This window comes from Pelobates fuscus, chromosome 12, assembly GCF_036172605.1.
Source record: "Pelobates fuscus isolate aPelFus1 chromosome 12, aPelFus1.pri, whole genome shotgun sequence".
NCBI lineage: Eukaryota > Metazoa > Chordata > Amphibia > Anura > Pelobatidae > Pelobates > Pelobates fuscus.
In genome coordinates, this window is record NC_086328.1 from 32169544 (window position 1) to 32190674 (window position 21131).

The window sequence follows — 21131 nt, forward strand, 5'->3', positions numbered from 1 at the left end:
TTAATTTTAATAATGACAGGAGGCGAGTATTTTCTCTCCCTGCTTCGCTGCCCACCCTTTCTATTTGTTTGTTTTTGTAGGTATCAGGGGCTCAGGCAGTTTTGCCACGATGGTGCTTATATTAATGATTGTCCTTCCATTAATCTGGAATCCTCATTTGGGATGATATATGGTATGTTACTTGGATTTACATGTTCATGACTTTATTTCTAAACCTGTCTCACATTCTTTTTTCAGTATGATTCGTCTTTGAAGACATTTGGCGGTTAGTGTGAACCTTTTGGGGGAATTTTATCCTTTGGATTTGACTCAATCCGATCTCTTTTTTCGTTCGTATAGAATTCCTTGGAAGTTTGCTCCTTCACACGTGGGACTTTGGAGTTATTATTCGTTTTTACTTGATATATATTTACTTCCGCTTGATGTCGCTTTCTGTAAGAGGAAATTATGAGGTCACCTTGCATTATGTACATCCTACTCTCTTGTGATTGGTTCTTTTTTTCTTTGTGTTTCTTTACTGCTGTATGGAGTTAGTAAAAAGAGATTATGCAAAATACTCGCCTCCTGTCAGTATTAAAATTAAGATTATTAGTACACTAAAGCTAGCATAATCTTCAATTATTAACATGTGTCCTTAGTTGTCTGGTTTCTAAAATATATATATATATATATATACACATTTGCTATCCTGTTTTACTTCTATACTATATTGCCATTCTGGGGTCAAGAAGGAATTTTTTTTCTAGCTTGTTGCAAAATTGGAAGTACTTTAAACTGGTTTTTTTTTTGCCTTCTTTTGGATCAACAGCAAAAAACAAAAGGATGGCTGAACTTGATGGACGCAAGTCTCTTTTCAGCTATGTAACTATGTAACTGTCCTGCTCTGTTCTGTGGAGATGTCTGGCCTTGGCTTCTGGTATCCAGTACTCTTTTTAGGATGCATTAGGAAACCAACCTTAGACCTATCAGTGGGAAATGAACGTGGATACATTTCAAAGTGGAATTCCACTTGATTAATGAATCCCCTGCATGTCTTAGCATCCCCTCCATACCTGGGTGGAGGGGTTAGATGTGCAGAAGCATTAGGCATGGTAGATGTGTCTGGTACCAGGGGTGCAGGAGGAGCTGGTACAGGTACCGGAGCTGTTCTAGATAAGAGTGTCTGGATGGCCTGAGCCATCTGATCCATACGATGATCCTGCTCTACAAATCTAGCCTCATGAGAAGCCATTTGCTGACCTAAATCTGCGGGGTCCATGGCCCTATCGTAAGCCTACAGCCATACCAGTCTGAAAGTGCCTGATCTTGTCAGATCTCAGAAGCCATCTAGACCAACTAGGAACCTCAGGTACCGTAAGCTAAGGTGCCTGTTCTAGTCTTGCCTTGTTTCTGTACTGGATACATGTCTGCTGCAGAGCCCCTCTATCCAGTTCCTGGGAGGTCTTCATATCAAGCTCCTAATTCCTGGGATCCACTGTTGCTGCATCAGGGTTCTGGTATGTGGATGCGCAAATGCTGGTGCTCAACACCAGAGGGCGTGTGGTTACCCTGCACCAGGCCCTGATAATCCACTTCCACGCTGTAGACTCCCAACTTCTCATCAGGCACTCTTGGGTTTCCGGACCGCCACCCGGTTTCCAGACTGCCACCCATGCAGAGCTCCTTCCATTCTCGTTTTCCTGCCAGGCCTGGTCCTCACCGCCCGGTGGGCGTGTCTTCATAAAACAAACATTTAAAGGAAACCTGGACACAGGGACAGATTACAGGAATGAACCCAGAAAAACCCAGCATAAAGAAAACCAGACATAGACTAGAAAACCAGAAAAACCAAGAAAAACCAAACAAGAAATGTAAAAAGAGTACTGGATACCAGAAGCCAAAGCCAGACATCTCCGCAGAACATGGCATGATGTGACAGTAACGGGCATCTGCACTCAAGTATATATGTAACACAAAACTAAAAATCAACATTTAAAATAATTTGAAAGGCACACTTTTTGTTCCTCACACCCCATACAGCATGTGCACCCAATTCCTAATTGTTTTAAACTGGCACAAATAAAGCATCTAAATTATATACGTGCACAAATAAAACAAATTCATACCCTATGAATCCCTATCTTCTAACAATGATTGGTTATTGGAAACTCACAGGATTTTAGGTGATCAAGGCGTGGAGCTTTGGTCTTCGAGATCGGACAGCATGGAAGCAGAGAAATGGTACATAAACATCAAAAAGTTACAAGTGACTGCAGTTAAAGGATCATTTCAAGCACAATAACTACTGCAGCTGTAGAACCTATGGTGCCAGGAAGACCCCAGGGACCTCTATTATAAGTAGTCAAACCATTTGACTTATTATGACTCCACTACCGACGACTGCCATCCAGAAGCTCTGTTCCTGAGCTAAAACCGGCATGTGGCCAACACTAATAATGGATACTTACTCCCAGTAAGTTGTTGTATCCAGTTGGTAGAGGCAATATGAATTCTAAAAGGATACTTCCATTGCCATGTTAGTTAATTATGTCAACAGAAAGGCCATACAGATCGTTTCTCCTGATGTGGGCAGAACATATAAACAGGACAATAGATCTGACCTCCTCATTCACATCTTGGCATTTATCATCTGTACGTTCAAATGTTTCTGTAGATACGTTTTAAAACTCCAATCTACAAGCATCTGATGACATCATATTCCGTCTCCCGGCATCATTCTGCGGCGCGGGAGGGAGCTGAGCAGAGAGCTCACAAATCAGTGCTCCCTCGCCAGCGCTGCCTGTCATTTAAGGAGTTCCAGGGTGATATCCCTTTAAGGAGTTCCAGTACCTTCAAACCACAAAGGTACAACATAAACCTGTAAATATAGGACAGTTTAGAATACTTACCCGTACCTCAGAACCCTGTGATCCAACATCCATGTCAGCACAGCCTGAGTCACGCGAGCGGCTAAGGTTCAGCTGGCAGCCCAGGCGCACGAGAGTAGCAAGATGGCCGCCCATAATCTCACAAGACGCAAGATTAAAGATTGCCGCCGGCAATGGTGAGGGAAGAAGGCCCCTGAAGTCTCGCGAGACGCAGGATCAAAGATGGTCGCCGCGTCTCGACCGGGCTACCTAGCGATCTCCCCACGGACTGCCCTGCACCCAAAGTAATGGGGGCCGGCAAGCATCCAACGCACTGCCGGGTGCAGAGTTGGGCTGCAGTCCAAGAGGGCGAGGGCAGGGAGTCCGGCTGTCCCCTACTGGAGAGCGCGGCTTGGTTGTGGGGGCAGGAAGGCCACGGACATGCCGGGGACCGATGGGTAGTCGGGAAGGGAGGGGTCAGCGCCCGGGAACCGCAAGCAGGAAAGTGCCAAGCCCCAGCCAGGATCCCCATGAGACCCTGGGGAGAAGAAGCAAAGCAGGGGCAGGGGGTCCCCCAATAGTATAATACAGATAGTATAACGTACATATACCCTTAAATCCACATAATACCTGATATAACTTACACATAATACCTATTAAATACCTAAAATAACTTACACATAATACATATTAAATACCTAACATAAAAAACATATAACCTAATATAAAATACATGTAATATTTATGCCATACATATAAAGTACCTATCATACCCTTTAAATACATAATATAAGCACATATAATACCTATCCGGTATGTATAATAAGACATGTCTATAATATCTATAAAATACATGTGATATAAATCACGTAATGGGTATGAAGTAAGTATAACATAAAATATATATAATACCTATTAAATACAATCACAAACAGAGTATGAATATAAATTATTGAAGAAGAGTAATACTCTGTCGTTTATGCAGGATGTCCTGGAAATCCTGTTTAGCAGTTCACAGAGGCTGCAGCAGCATGTCTCCATACATTATCACAGTGGAGTAAAATATAGTAGTGTGTAGGCCACGTCCTGACAGAGAGCACCAATCCATGCTCTAATAGCCAAACACCCCTCAAACCCCGGAGAAGTGAGAGCAAGGAGGAGAGAGGGCAGAAACCAAGAATAAGGTAGAAACACAATGAATAACATAGAAAAAACACAGCTGCACATAGTACAGAAGCACAGCAAGAACAAACAGCAAAGTATATTAACAAATAATACAAAAACAATCTCAAACGAGGCAATAGAAACATAAAGTAATGGAGGAGAGTAATACTCTGACCTGTCTGCTTGATGGAGCATTAAAGAAAGAGGAAATGATGAGGTCACGTTGAATTATCTACATCCTACTCTCTTGTGATTGGTTCTTTTTTCTATGTGTTTCTTTACTGCTGTATGGAGTTAGTAAAGAGAGATATGCAAAATACGAAGCCTCCTGTCATGTAAAATTGAAGTGGTTACTTCAATTTATTGTGTTAACTAACACTAATATACATTTGTGTTAGTTTCTGATGATTCCAAGCTAAGTAACTCATTAAAGGACTACTATAGTGCCAGGAAAACATACTCGTTTTCCTGGCACTATAGTGCCCTGATGGTGCCCCCACCCTCAGGGTCCCCCTCCCGCCCGGCTCTGGAAAGGGGAAAAGGGGTAAAACTTACCTTTTTCCAGCGCCGGGCGGGGAGCTCTCTGCCTCCGATCCTCCTCCGTTCCGCCCCGTCGGCTGAATGCGCACGCGCGGCAAGAGCTGCACGCGCATTCAGCCGGTCACATAGGAAAGCATTTACAATGCTTTCCTATGGACGCTTGCGTGCTCTCACTGTGATTTTCACAGTGAGAATCACGCAAGCGCCTCTGGCGGCTGTCAATGAGACAGCCACTAGAGGATTAAGGGGAAGGCTTAACCAATTTATAAACATAGCAGTTTCTCTGAAACTGCTATGTTTATAAAAAAATGGGTTAACCCTAGCTGGACCTGGCACCCAGACCACTTCATTAAGCTGAAGTGGCCTGGGTGCCTAGAGTGGTCCTTTAAGAACCCATAAATACTGTGCTTTTCTTTGTGGATGAATCACCATTGAGTGAACTACATCCTGTTCCAAATTGAACCATTTCACTCTTTTCGGCAGCAGAGAGATCGTTTTTCTTCCCCATATTGCATGAAAATGGTGCTCTGCTTAATAATGTGGAACACCCTCCTTTAGTAGTTTTTCCTTAAATTGGGCTCACCTGTCAATCTAATTATCACAGGTGTCCGAGATTGTTTTCAGTGATCAAAAGAGCCCCGAGACGCAATGCCATCCATGAGTTAAACTGAAAAACTAAATATTTAATCTTTGTGACACTTAAATAGAATTTGCACAATCATTTGGAACAGGGTGTAGTATCTCATTTATAGACATATATATATTGCAATCACATGCAAATATAAAATAAGTACGCAATTTTTCTGAGAGCAAAAGTTCTTTTTTTTTTTTTTTTGTCAATCTTTGTTTTTATTGAGGCATAAGATGGTTCAGTACAGAAAATAAAACAAGGGGTTAATGCATGAAATACATATGGATTGCATAACTGATTGTACAATTGTTGCATGTAATCCCAGATAGAACGGCCTCATTTTATAGATGTTACAACAGAAGTACTATGCAAGCTAGACAGGTTATTAGCTATTTAGAGTTTTGTAAAGCTGAGTAAAGTAAAGAAAACACAGGCTCAACGGTAACACATGACAACATCTCCTATGCCGGACTGCCTCATTTTATATTAGTTAAACAAACAATACGATTGTAAACAGAATGGCTTATTTGTCTTAATATAGCTAATCATAAGCAAAGCATCAAAGGGGTCATGCCAAGTATATGTCTGGTGAAGCCACATTGGTGCGTTTTGGGTGTGGCAAGGCTGTAGTACGCTACTGTGTGCCTAATTGAACATGTTGGGGACTGAGCTGGGTGCATCTGGGGGAGCAGATATGTGTCCCAAGTGTGACGTGTCAGGCTAGGAATGTGGAGGCAACTCAGAGTATAATAATAAGAAATGCAAAATTAAGTAAAGTAAAACACTGCCCTGTACTATCATGCATGACTATCAAGGTTATACTATGGCTGTGATTACTGCAGTGTATGTGGCTTAAGCATGAGTCAAGTTGCATAAGTACCCATTACTGCTCGTTGTTTTAAACTAGGGCATAGTAGCTTTTCAGTTAACGGGTATTGAGTTCAGTCGTATAGCAGTCCATATGCCTGGCAACAGGAGGGTGCGTGGTAGGGCTTTGTCTGTTGCCTTCATCCAATCCCCAGTGCGTGCCACATCGGGTAGTCCATTCTCCGCTCCGGTGTGTCGGTTCCCTCATCCGGCATGTGGGTGATCAGGCTGAGTTGCAGGCGTGGAAATAATGCTGTCAGCGTGTCGCAGCCTGGCATTTCCGAGGCCCTGGATCTCCAAGTTGTGAGGGAGGCCCTTGCCCCTGATCTGTAGGTCTTCTTTCTCCGGTCGGGGGGTTCGTGGCTCAGTCTAGGCATTGTGGTGGTGGTCTTCCGGAGAGCTTGAGGTGAGGAGGGGGTGCGTGTACGGTGGGGAGTTTCTCCCCCGCTCCAGACTGTGCGTGGGGTCATCGCCATGTGGCCACAGGCTCGGTTACCTCTCGGGACCGGGTCTTTCCCTTTGTGGGCGCTGTGGAAGGTCCTGATGGTAGTCCACCGCCGGCGGTGGGTGACCTTCCCGCGGTGTGGTTGGCGTTTTGGAGGTAGTCTCCTAGCGACCCCCAGTCTGGATAGGTATACTGCCTTCCGTGGTGGGGCAGCATTGCCCGGGGTCCACTCCGTCTGCTTCTGGGCTTTAGGCCATACCTCCTCCTTGTGTCGAGTGGGGTTTTGTTGGGCCTCTCTGCGCTCCAATTTTGCCCAGAATTGTTGGAGCAGGGTCTCCAGGCGCTCATGGAGGGGCCGGGAGGGTGCATGGTCTGGCGCATGGTCCGAAGCCGCCATTTTGTCGGCAGCCGTTTGGTCGTTAGCTGCTCGGTTCAGGCTGTTGTCGTCAAGTGTACTCCCGTTTTGTGATACATGCTGATTTGGCCCGGGATAACCCCCACCGGTCCAAGGGGGGGGGAGAGAGTCCGATACTGCGGGTGCCGCTTGTTTTGGTGGGCCGGGAGAGCGGCCGTCTCTCCCCTGCCCTGTGTATAGTAGGCCCCGAGTCCCTGTGTCGCGGATTCCGACATCCTTCGGGCTTGCGAGGTGTCCCCCAGTTCCCTAGGCTTTGTAGTGTACGGTGAGGCAGGTAGGGGTTCTGGGTCAGGTGCTGTTCCCCCGATATTTGTCAGGAATTCGGTCCAGGCTCGGGAGCTCAGGGAAAGCATGTCTGCTCAGCTCCCCGGTCAGGCTCCGCCCCAGAGCAAAAGTTCTTAACTTAGAGATCGGTATATTATTAAATGATAGGTGGCATGGTAAAAATTAAATGGGAGCATTCACATCTTAACTGGATTGTGATGTCATTTACTAAAAGTTTACTATAAATAAAAAAATAAAAATAAAAAAAGAGTATTTCACAGAAAAAAAATAACATATTATATAGGTGATTTTCAATATTTTATTCAATTATGTAAATTCCAGCGTAGTGACAGTTTCCCTTTAAGGTTCTGTGTACAACACAGCATCAGATCACACTGTACCATAGACTTGGCTAGTATACTTTTTTCTAAATGAATTATCGTTTTATCGATTTCACACAAGATAAGGAAACCTACACAATTACATTTACATCAGAGAACATGAGGTGGTTGCATTCCGTCAGGTAAGTAAAAGATTCTGAACGTACACACAGGACAAGTGGTAACAGATAATACATGTTCCATTGATTCAAACGGTGTTCATTGCAGTAGTTATTTAAAAAATAAAAAATAAAAATACGCGGTATAATCACCGTATATTCCGGGTATGTGGGGCGTCCTAATTTCAAATTCTGCAGCGGAATGAACCGGGAAGGAGCTTTGGTTTTTAGGTGTCCTCTGCATGCATAGTGTCAGCTTAGCGTTTAGAACAAAATACAACTACAAATAATAACAGGTGAAACAAAGTGCCAAGTGCTTGATATATATCTAAAATATGTTGTCAGGTAGGGAGAAAGAAAGATCTCTCCGTTCAAATTAGTGTGAGAGCTGTCCGAATATACCAATACACAGATTACCAGGAAGTTGCAAGGTGAGGTAAGTACAGGTACAAGTAACACCTGGAGGGAGGCGGACATGGCTCAGATGACTACATGGGGCAAGTCCATGTATATACAATATTAGGTATGCAGACGTGGTGATTGTGGCGGGTTTTAGCAGGTCCTGCAATTAGAGTGACAGAGCCATAAGAAATTATGGGATCTATTGTGTGTTTTTGGACAGAAAGGTTTTCCACGGCTGCCAAATGTCTCTGTATCGGGAGTATTTGCCTAATGTCGCCCATCGAATCTCCTCCAATATTGGATCGCAACAGGTTAGGGACCACCAGTTAAGCAGCTAAAGGAATAAAATAAAGCATTGAACATTTATATTTGTTGTGAGTAATGTTCACTCTATGGAGGAGAAAGGAGGGAACATCCATATTTCAGTGGATACCTAAAGCATCTCGGACGAGGTCGTGCACCTCTTTCCAAAATGGCGTTATGTCTGCACATGTCCACCATATGTGGTGGAGAGTGCTATTGGCATCCTTACATCTCCAGCAGGTTTCTGGAGTGTTCAGGGCGTATTTGTGGACATCAACTGGAATTATATACCACCTAGTTAGAAGTTTATAGTTAGCTTCAAGGAGTTGCACACTAACGTGAGAATGGGTGATTCTGTAGAACGTTTTATACCAGTCATCCTCTGACATTGGGGTAGTGAATGAGTCATTCCATTGGCGGGTGTATAGGGGGGGTTTTGGGTGTACCATGGGTTTCAGCATTTTGTAGCAAATGGATAAGAGTTTAGGGACTGCTTTGGTCCAAGAGCATAATTGTTAACATTTAGTGGCCTGTCGGATACCAGAGGGTGGTATTTGAAGTGTTTTTAAAACGTGTTGTAATTGGCTAGTGTACTTTGTATTACACATATAATCATTTTCTGACAAGCATAGGCCATTGAAGGATAGGAAATGAAGTCACATACATTTTTCCCCCAACAGGGTACACTGGGACCTCATCTAAAGAGTTATTTTTAAATGGTGCATGGAGATACAAATAACTCGCTAGCTAACTTGACACAAGTACAACCATGATCCCATACGACTTTGTACCTTACTTTACATAATACATAGCAGCTGTTGCATACAGGATTCAAAATACTAATTAATCCAATGTGAACATTTCCACCTATGGGTATATAAATATCAAATGCCTATTAAGGCGTAACTTTTCAAAACGGCACTTGCTTTCAAACACAATAAAGAAAATAAGTTTGTTAGTGTAATTCAATATGGAAAATAACTGCCGAAACACCAGAGTGAGAGATTTTTATGTTTCTTTGATGATGTATTTTAAATTTTGAGATCTATTAAAGGGACACTCTCTAAGCACAAACAGATGGCAGTCTTGGAGCATAGATGCTGTCCATATTTTAGGACAATGTAAAATGTTTCTGAGAAATGCAATATTCAGATTTGTTCAGAAACAAACCTCTAGTGGATATCAGCCAGACACTAAACTTCCTTCTTAAAACCTTATCTTTATTGTTGGGTTTCATTCCAATTTCACAGATTCAAATACAAAATTAGTAAAATCTTTTATTACTATAATTATGAAATCAGTGAGACATTTGCATTGCCAAGCGTTTCCAATAATACTGCAGATCTTTAGTAACATACAGATCAGACCATACACAGATATTACAGAGTAACCGATCACGTCTCAGACACGGATCCACCAATCAGTTGCAGCAGCTGCAGCTCTCGCATCCCTTTTCGCACTGACAGCCCTGGCTGCATTTACTGCACTCGGCCGGACAGCAGGAGCAGCAACCTGTGGGAGAGGAGGGAGAAACAGCAGGTTAGTCACTTACCAATATACCTCAATAGTGGTTTCCAAACAAGGGTGGACCCAGAGCCCAATCTCAGGTGGGACACTATGCCAGATTGGGTTGGGATGAGTTGTGTAGGATAAATAGACTATTGCAGTTTGTGCATTATTGCAACAACAAAGACGTTGTGCTTTAGGACTCCTGTCCCTTTAACCCCTTAAGGACACATGACGTGTGACATGTCATCAGGCCCGGACTGGCCATCGGGCACACCGGGCAAATGCCCGGTGGGCCGCGGTGGCCATGGGCCGAGGCCGGCAGGGGAAGGTCCCAGGATCTCCCCTGCCGGTCTATGCAGGGCCGGCACTATCCGAGCGCCGGCCCCGCTGTTTTCAATTAAGGGCCGGTGAGGAGATCAATGATCTCCCTCACCGGCCCCCTTGGAGACACATGCGGCTGGGGAGGGAGGTAGAGGACCCGGCGGAGCTCTATCTTGCAGCTCCGCCGGGTTCCTCTCGTGAGATCCGGCGCGTTGCCATGGCAACGACCGGATCTCGCGAGAGTGAACTCTAGCCCTCAGGCTAGAGTTCACTCACCACTGGACCACCAGGGATGGTGTCGGAGTGCCGGTCCCCCCCACCCACTCACCAGCATGCCGGTCCCCCCCTCCCAGGCTAAAGGTAAGAAGGGAGGGGGGGACATAATGCATACTATTTTATTTTACCCCCCCAACACTCAATCCCTTCTAACATTCACACACAGCACACACATCACTATCACACACAGCACTCTCACTCCCATCACACACAGCACACACATCACTATCACACACAGCACACACATCACTATCACACACAACACTCTCACTCCCATCACACACAGCACACACATCACTATCACACACAGCACACACATCACTATCACACACAACACTCTCACTCCCATCACACACAGCACTCTCACTCCCATCACAGCACTTTCACACACAGCACTCACTCCCATCACACACAGCACTCTCACTCCCATCACACACAGCACTCTCACTCCCATCACACACACCACTCTCACTCCCATCACACACACCACTCTCACTCCCATCACACACAGCACTCTCACACCCATCACAGCACTTTCACACACAGCACTCTCACACCCATCACACACATCAGTCTCACACCCATCACAGCACTTTCACACACAACACTCTCACACCCATCACAGCACTTTCACACACAGCACTCTCACACCCATCACACACAGAACTCTCACACACATCACACTCAGCACTCACACACATCACACTCAGCACTCACACACATCATCCACAGCACTATCACACTCATCACATTTAGGACTCACACACACATCACACTCAGCACTATCACAAAACACATCATACACAGCACTCTCACACACATCACACTCAGCACTCACGCACATCATCCACAGCACTATCACACTCGGCACTCTCACACACAGCACTCTCACACACATCACCCTCAGCACTCACACACATCATCCACAGCACTATCACACTCAGCACTCTCACACACATCACACTCAGGACTCACACACATCACACTCAGCACTATCACAAAACACATCACACACAGCACCCTCATACACAGCACCCTCACACACATCACACACAGCATCCATCATACACACATACTGCACCCCTCACATACACACCGAACCTCCCCAACACACACATACACAATACTTCCAAATATATATATATATATATATATATATATTATATATATATATATACACACACGCACACACTACATTCCTGACATACACACTCTGGATACCCTATACACACACTAGATTCCTTGTAAGCAAACACATACTACACCCCTAAACACACACTCTCTACAAACACTACATCACATATACACACACACACACACACACTATAGCCTGTATGCACACACTTGCTACATCCCCTATACACACATTCTTTACAGACCCTAGCCACATATGCATTACATTACACCACAAACACAACACGACTAAAACCGACCTTATTACACAATACCACACCACAATCAGCTCACTCTATACACACACACACACAATCCCACAAGCAGGCTCCAAACACAGCACGATACTCTTTCCTGGCATTTTTGTCTCCTGGTATCCATTTATAGAGACACCAGAGACAAGTTGCAAGGAAACACAGTGCAAGCATGTTATTAAATTTGCTTGCACTGTGCAGAACAAATACAGGGCTTTTTTCTCATGCTAGAGCTCTTTAGCAGAGCTCTGCGCATGGTCTGCCCTGGCCTGCACTTTGAGAAGGGGGCGTGTTTGTCATTAGTGACGACAAAACACGCCCTCTCTGCACCGCCCCTTCTTAGTGGGCCGCTGTGATAAAAAAATGCCCGGGCCGAATTTTTATCCCAGTCCGGCCCTGCATGTCATGATTCCCTTTTATTCCAGAAGTTTGGTCCTTAACCCCTTAAGGACACATGACGTGTGTGACACGTCATGATTCCCTTTTATTCCAGAAGTTTGGTCCTTAAGGGGTTAAGGGGTTAATCAAACCAGGACGGTGGGAAAAGCAGGAATTAGCAACTAGCCCCCAGCACAAAGTGCAGATTTATCAGTATGTGCAGCGTTTCAAGCAGGATAGATGGACAGAGGGATTTGGGGCAGAGAGAGAATATGTTTCATAATATAACACTAGATGGCAGCACTTACTTTTTGGGCAGCATTTGCACTTCTTACAGTTGCAGGAATTTGCACAAGAGCAGGAGACACCTGACAAGAAATGATAGAACAATATGTTATATGCTGTATGCAGTGTCTTATGTATAATATAGAAGGCAGTGGGCACCTAATAAAGGAGAGAATATTAAGTGATATATGATGGGCATCGGATAACAACACATAATGGAGGTGGGTTATGAAGGGAGCTTGTGGTATAGGTGAGACAGTGCTAATGGCTTATTATTATCTGGTGAACTCAACATAATATGGGTCTCCTCAATGATTAATAAACATTGATATATTACCCTCCTTGGCACTAGAGGAGGCCTCATACAAGCTGGCCTCATAGATGAAGGAAGTAAAATGTTTAGATCACTGAGCTTTATTGTCGTGCTGGGTCTCAGGGTTTATAGAGCGTCATATCCTGACATCTTCTACCTGGAGACCCTGACAATGTCAGAAAAGAGTGACCTGGAGCAGCGCTTCCCACCCAGACGCTCTAGATTAGTGGTACCCAACCCAGTCCTTGGGGTACACCAACAGTCCAGAATGTATGGATTTCTAAATTCTATTCCAATGGGGATTCTGGACCAATAGGGTAAGTAGACCATTGGTGAGCGAGAACTATATTGGTGCAGTGACACCAGGATTGCTCAACATTTGCAGAGAAAGATTTGGGAAAATATAGATCAGTTAACAAGCAGCTTCAAAGCATTCTCTGCACCCCAAAAAATAAAACCGAACACTGCACTAGCAGTAATTTAACCCTTGAAAAAGGGAAATTGGCAAGCCAAGTAAAAAAAGATACCGTAGTTATATGGTTGGAGACATCACTGTTGTGGTTATAAATTTGGGATTTTATAACAAGACACGGAGGCTCCTATTGCATAACCCTTTCTTTACTGTCCACCAATAGCAGCAAAGAATACAAATATATTGAAAAAATGAAGAACATACATTAACATAGGCCCCTCCCCGCTCAGGTCCCGGTATATTAGGCAGCACTTCCCTTCCATAACCCTCTTTCTTTGCTGCTCCGATCAAAGATAAGTACATGTCACTTCTTTCAATACTATTTTACAGTTATTGATATATTTATATTATCAGTATTAGTTGTTTTTTCTTTATAACCGTTAGCTATCGTTATGGTTATTATTGTTATTAGTATTTTATTGGTATTTTATATATTTTATTAATAATTTATCAATATTTTGTATTATCCTTTTTCTATCCTGATTACCTTATTGATTCTTACTTTTATGGTATTTCACCTCTACTACACTTGGTAGTTGTGTTTTGTACCCAGGGTCCAGACCTCTCTGTCTTCTCTTACTCCCCGTTTTCTTCGCTTCCTTCATTGCTTTCCCGCATCGGCGCCATCTTGCGCACATTTTTCTCTAAACTGTCTTTCATAGTGCACTCTCATCGCTATCACCGTTCGGCAGTTTAGGCCATTCGACTGTTTTACCGCGTTCGCCTGTTTCTTGCAAACGGCCCATTCGGCAGTTTTGCATTTTGTCCTATACTCTCCATTATATTCACTTATTCACCTCTTTTAACCGAATGTTTGGGTTTTTCTTTTATTCACCTTACTTCTTTTTACCGCGAATCTCGCGAGATTCTCGGCGGCCATTTTCTAACCTCCTGTCTCCTTCCCTATTCCCTGTCAGAGTGTGCACTGGTCTGGGCCCTGGTGAGATCGCTTTTTTGTTTGCTCGTTCGTTCTTTGGGTGACTAACCCAACAAACTGTTCCTTGTCAGTTTTCTCTTTAGACTTATTGATTCACTCTATTTAAATGCCTAAACCCAGACTAAACTCTGGTTCACCTCCCTCTGGGGAGTCTGATACTCCACTCGACAGGGGAGAAGGCCCTGTCACCTCAGGTAATTCACCTACTCACTCCGATAGAACTACCCACTCAGATGGGACTCAGTTCTTAGCGCTACAGCGCTCAGTGACAGACGCCATTATGGCAGCCATGGGGTCCATGTCCTCTACTCTCTCCCACACCATTTCCCAGGCCCTCCAGCCACGTCCTTTGGACGAGCGCTACTCGGGCCCCACGACGCCTCAACCGCGTCCTCCTGTGGACCCACCGGGAGATTTACCCAGAAAAGCTACCCACAAATCTAAAGGTCCCTCTGCCTCCAGAAACACCATGACTGGCGTACCTTCGGTCGCCCCTGAAAGCGTGTCACAACCACGCAAGAGAGCCTTTCCGCGCCAGGCAGAACGGGCGCGGCTATGGAAATGTGCCAGAGCACAGGTAGAGAGCGACTCCGACTCAGAAATCGGGTCAAGTGAGGAGGCTAAGATTGAGTCTGATAGCGACTCCGAAGCGGATACCGCTCATTCAGGTTTTGACCTCCTTCCCTCTGCCCAGGCAGAGATGTCCGGAGGCGAACCAGGGACTAGGCACTCCGCGACCGCGGAGTCCGCCCTTGTGGACCCGTCGGGCGTTCCACTCTTCGACCCGGATGATTTACACCATCCGAGATCGGCAGAGTGGCTACCGGCTGACCACGTTGCCACATATTTAGAGAAGTGGGTGCGACACCCACTTAGTAAAGCGGCACGCAACAAAATGAGGGCAGAGTGTCCAAGGCCTGTTGTGCCTAACAAAGTTTGCGACACTCCAGAGGTAGACCCCAAGATGACCCAATTCCTTACCAAGCTAGGCTGGAACCCCCGTAAAGGGCTTGAATCCGCCTTGAAATCCTGCCAGGATAAGCACTTGGACATATTTGGCCCTTTGGCTAAACTTTTTGATTTGGCGGAAGACGCCAGAGCGGAAAACCGCATGGTTGACCCTGAAGACCTACGTGGTTGGGTCCAGAGAGCAATCTGTATTGCAGGGAATGTTAACACCTCTTTATCTATTGAGAGACGTAAGGCTATCTTATTTAAGATAGAGCCCAAATTGGCGAACCTCGCCCTAACAGAAGCCGGTAAGGACGCCCAAGGCCTCCTCTTCGGCGATTCCTTTATAAAAGACTTGGGGCGTTTTGTTGGGGCATTTACTGCCCTGGATAAGGCTCAATCCTCTATGAGGCGAGTTTTCCAGGGACGGGTCTCTACCAGGGCCGGCAGATCCAGGAGCCGTCTGTCCGGCCGGAACTATGTCCAATCCCGTGGCACGGGACGAGGCTCTTTTCACCAACGCTCCCACTACCAGGAGGCTAACACCCGCCCCTCCTTCTTCCCATCTCGTGGACGTCCGTGGCGATCTAGAGGCTTCCGAGGACAACCTGGTTCGAGACGACCCTACGGTGAGTTACCTCAAGCCTCATGTTTTTTCTCATGTTTGTGTAGGGGGCAGACTCCGACATTTTTTGCCAGCTTGGTCACAAATTACCTCAGACCCCTGGGTACTGACTACCATTCGAGGGTTTCACATAGAACTGATAGACAACATCGTACACATTCCCCCTCCTCGACCGATCTGCTTTTCACTCCAGGATCGCAGACGGATCGACATGGAGCTTTCCACCCTTCTTACCAAAAGGGCTATAGAAAAAGCTCCTCCCGAACCCACAGGGGTCATAAGCAATATTTTCCTTGTGGAAAAGAAAGGCGGACAATTGAGGCCTGTCATAAATCTACGCCCCCTCAATGCCATAGTCCGATACCGCCATTTCAAGATGGAAGGTATTCACCTATTACGGGACCTTCTCCTTCACGGAGACTGGCTAGCAAAACTAGACCTCAAGGATGCATACTTGACGGTGCCTATTGCCCCGGACTCCCGAGACCTCCTACGCTTCCAATGGCAACGAGAGACTTGGCGGTTTACATGCCTACCCTTCGGCCTCTCCTCGGCACCGTGGTGCTTCACAAAGCTACTACGTCCTGTCATGGCATGGCTACGCAGCCGGGGAGTTCGTCTAATCGTATACCTAGACGACATACTCCTTAGGGCCCAAGATCGCTCCACTCTCCTTGCCCACCTACGGCTGGCCATAGACCTCCTCTCCCGCTTGGGTTTCGTTATCAATTGGGAAAAGTCATGCCTAACCCCCGCCACGCAAATGGAATTCCTAGGATTCCTCGTGGACTCAAAGGAGGCGACTCTGAGCCTGCCAAGGTCCAAGATTCTCACCATACGCAAGGAGTTACGCAGAGCTCTAGTTCGGCCCCAACTCACCCTGCGACAGCTGGCACGGCTCATTGGCCTACTGGCCTCATCTATACAGGCAGTGTTCCCGGGCCCACTCCACTACCGGGCACTGCAGCGCCTGAAGATCGCACATCTGAGAACCGGTGCGTCTTACGCAGACCTAGTGTCCCTGGACACCGAAACGAAAGACGAATTGCGTTGGTGGATTCTCAACCTCTCTGCATGGAACGGCAAGGCGATCTTCGGCCCGCAACCGGAATTCACAATCGATTCCGATGCAAGCCTCCACGGATGGGGGGCCCATTGCGACGGGATATCTACAGGGGGTCGTTGGTCGGCAGCCGAGTCACGGCTACACATCAACGCGCTGGAACTTCTGGCAGGCTCCTTCGCCATCCGCAGCTTCGCGAGGGACAGAGCCCTAACCTGCATCCGTCTACGAATGGACAACGTCTCGGCGGTGAGATATGTCAACCATCTGGGGGGTACACAATCAGCAGTGTTGGCCACCCTGGCGAAGGACTTTTGGGAATTCTGCCTGGAACGGAACCTGATGGTTCACGCGGAGTATCTACCTGGTCTGCACAACGTCCAAGCAGACTGGGGGTCACGTTATCTCTCAGACTCCAGCGACTGGAAGTTGGACACGGAGGTGTTCTCCAGTTTATCATCTCTCTGGGGTCCCTTTTCTATCGACCTCTTCGCTTCCCGACTCAACACCCAGCTATCTCGATTCTTCAGCTGGAGGCCAGACCCGATGGCGGAGGCAGTAGACGCCTTCCTGCAAGACTGGAGCAGGGACCTCCTATACGCCTTTCCACCGTTTTCTATGATTCCACGCTCCCTCCTTCAGACCCGCAGACACCGGGCAGAACTAGTCATGGTAACCCCATTCTGGGACACCCAATCTTGGTTCCCCCAGATTCTCGAGATGACGTTGGACTACCCACGGTTGCTACCGCCACACCACAATCTGCTGCTAGACCCGACGGGACGGTGTCACCCGCTCCGCTTGGACGGCTCCCTCCCACTCCTGGCATGGCGGATCTCCGGGGACCCTGGGAAATCCAAGGGGTTTCGGACACAACTAGACGCCCGTTGGCGGAAGCATGGGCCCCAGGAACTAGACGAGCCTATGGGTCAGCTTGGCGAGCTTGGACTGGCTGGTGCATGGCTAGGGACGTGGATCCCGTTTCGGCCCCTGTAACCACGGTTCTGCAATTTTTGACGTCCCTCTTCGAGGCGGGGAAGGCTTACAGGACTATCAACCTTTACAGGTCAGCCATCTCGGCAATTCATCAAGGTTTCGATGGATGCCCGGCGGGTCAACATCACTTGGTGTGCTGGCTCCTTCGGGGCTCACGCTTCTCCAGACCACCCAGACCTCGCTACTCCACGTCATGGGATGTGTCCATAGTCCTATCCTTTATCTCGTCGTGGCCCGCTAACTCAGCGCTCTCCCTGAAGCAACTTTCTGCCAAATTGGTCGGCCTGCTCTGTCTCGTATCCTGCAAGAGAGTTTCGGACGTTAGAGCCCTGGACTTCGATGCCAAGTCGTACACCCCGGACGGGGTCACGTTCAACATTAGTCGCCGGACAAAAACCTCTATCAAGTCAGTGTCCTACCCCGCTTTTCCTACCTCTCCAGCGTTATGTCCAGTGGCTTGCCTTCGCGAATACGAAGATCGTACCAGATGTCATCGTTCACAGGTATCCCCACAGCTGTTCCTATCCTTTCGGCCACCTTTCCGTCCGGTCTCTAGCACCACACTGTCACGATGGGTGCGATGGTTATTGGATCAGGCAGGCATCGATACCACGATCTTCGGCGCCCATTCGGTCCGGGGAGCCTCAGCATCCTCGATGATGACTGCAGGGGCTCGTCTGGAAGATATTATGAGGACAGCCGACTGGTCTAGGGAATCTACCTTCCGTGAATTTTACTTTCGCCCGGCCCCACATTCTTTTACGGCCGTAGTTAATCAGCTTTAAACTTGCAATAGGAGCCTCCGTGTCTTGTTATAAAATTGCATGATTTTGCTATTACATGACGAAAAGTCATGATTTTATTAAAGACACGGAGGCGAGTATTGTCCCACCCGAGTTTATTATTCATGTCTTCCCACCCCTTATTTCGTAGGTTGCAACGAGTCACATGGAAGATTTGGTTACGGTAAGTGGGGCCATGTCTCAAGGATATGCTTATGTTTTGATAGGCTTACTAATCACACTAAGATGTGGGTTTGTATTTATTTGGAATTTTTCTCCTCAGTTGGTACCTGACAATAGTTACAATTATCGATCTTAACCTCTCGGCTCCTGTCTCTTTATGTTTTCACAGCCTAATCCAACAAGATGGCATGCTGTTCTCCAAGTTGAATGGACTCTTCCCGCTGCAAATCTCTGGTCCTACTGCTCATCTAGTCGTGCTTCCCTGTTATGAGAATCTCTTATTTGGACTGCTGGACTATGTTTTTCGTTCTTGTTCGGACATTGTTACTAAGTCGCATCTTCAGAAAGAGGGTTATGGAAGGGAAGTGCTGCCTAATATACCGGGACCTGAGCGGGGAGGGGCCTATGTTAATGTATGTTCTTCATTTTTTCAATATATTTGTATTCTTTGCTGCTATTGGTGGACAGTAAAGAAAGGGTTATGCAATACTCGCCTCCGTGTCTTTAATAAAATCATGACTTTTCGTCATGTAATAGCAAAATCATGCAATTTAAAGTGAACCAAATCTATCCATGTACTGTAAAATATACACACAATATACATACATATTAGAGTTTAAGTCTAATATAGAGTTCAGGCTCATTATTTGTCAAATAGTTACTAATAAAATAGCAATATTACATTTATTTAAGTATAATTAGTATATTTAGTTTTTGCTAGTTCTGAAATACTTTTTGGATAATGCTACGGAGTATGTTGACTATATACAAACAGTTTCCATATCCATACCTGTTGCGCAGTAACAGTCCTGGGGGTCCATGCTTGTTGCTATAGTGACAGAATCTCAGTGAGTCTCTCTGGATGGTCCGTGAAGCTGTATGGAATGCAGGGCTGAGCTGATCCTATATATACCAGAGCTGGGACTGAGTGCAAAACAGACAAGTGCACAAACACACCCCCTGTACAATGTGACACACACACAGCCACGTGTGTAAAATTCAATAACAAACATTACAAACTGGATTGAGAAAAAAAGTGCAGTCACACAGAATGAGTCGGCAATCCTCGCTAAATGCCATTTGAGATAGGAGGACATTGTGTTACATGGAAAGATGGTCCAATCCATGCTGGTGCGATTTGTGTAGAAAACTAACTAAAGTAATTAATAATTTAATTAGGGATATGTAATAGTAATAAAAACAGGCATTGTTCTTTGGTGTGTGAACAGTTTCCCCTCTGGATGTTTGTTGTGATGTGATTGGGCAGGCACATGCGGTGTGTGGGTTTGTGCATGATTCATGTGTTTGTACAGGGATGGAGTGAACATTGATACTTCTCAAAGTCTGTTTTTCCCTACTTTTTGGGTCACTCTTGGTCCCCAATTACCCAATAGAAGATCAACAACATGAACACCAACTGCTTCTCACTACAACAAAAGTTTATTATCTTGTAAACTTTGTACTTATTTTTCAAAAATTACTTTTTGTAAAGTTTGTTGAGTGAATATTTTTTTTTTTTATTATGAGTGTGTAATCGATGTTCATCTTTTCACAGAAAACCAAACAAAAATCATGGGTTTTGTGTGTTGTCGCCGTATAGTGGAATTGAATCCTTATGTTTCTTTCTTTCTTTAGAGAACCTATTTGAGCTATATGCCTTTATAAAAAGATAGTGTCACTTGAAATTTAACTTTTCTTTGTACAATTTAGGGTCCGTAATATAGGCTGAGGAATCTATGACCTGGCATTTGTGATCACAAAATATATCCCATGGATTTATTAAATACTACACTAGAATATTTTGTTTGGTTTTACCCTATATGTTCATAAAAAAATCATAGTATCAAGCCCAAATTATTTATATCTGTTTATTAAGGAACACTATAATGTCAGGAATACAAATAGGTGTAAAACATAATTTAGATCCACGGCCCCTGCCCCTCAGGTAATCCAATGCTTACTCATAGGAAAGCATCAGGAAGCTAATGCTCACGCTGTGCCAATCAGCATCTCCTCATTGAGATGCATTGAACGTCATGGAGACGCTGAACGTTAGTGCTGCAAATTGTGTATCACTCAACCAGGAAGCACCTAGTAGCTATCTGAGTGGCTGTCACTAGAGGTGTTGCTAGGCAGTAATGTAAATACAGCCTTTTCTATGAAAAGGCAGTGTTTACATTAAAAAGCCTGCAGGGACAGGCTATAGACACCAGAAGAACTACAGCTTAATGTAGTGA

The 21131-nt window shown here is 45.7% G+C and overlaps 1 protein-coding gene across 2 annotated transcripts in view; it reads right to left on the reverse strand.

Moving 5' to 3' along the window:
* LOC134578899 (metallothionein-like) overlaps window positions 1–19809 on the reverse strand; it is a 49620-nt gene extending 29811 nt beyond the window's left edge. The window contains exons 1-3 of one of the 2 annotated variants that reach the window (XM_063437985.1): window positions 19685–19809; window positions 12596–12655; window positions 9640–9888 (exon numbers count right to left, since the gene is read on the reverse strand). In XM_063437985.1, coding sequence (XP_063294055.1) covers window positions 9797–9888; window positions 12596–12655; window positions 19685–19715 — 183 coding nt within the window. In that variant the 5' untranslated portion in view covers window positions 19716–19809 and the 3' untranslated portion in view covers window positions 9640–9796. Of the gene's footprint in view, window positions 1–9639; window positions 9889–12595; window positions 12656–19684 lie in introns of those variants that run through there. The other variant, XM_063437984.1, reaches the window with a different exon arrangement.
* Between the last annotated feature and the right edge of the window lie 1322 nt (window positions 19810–21131).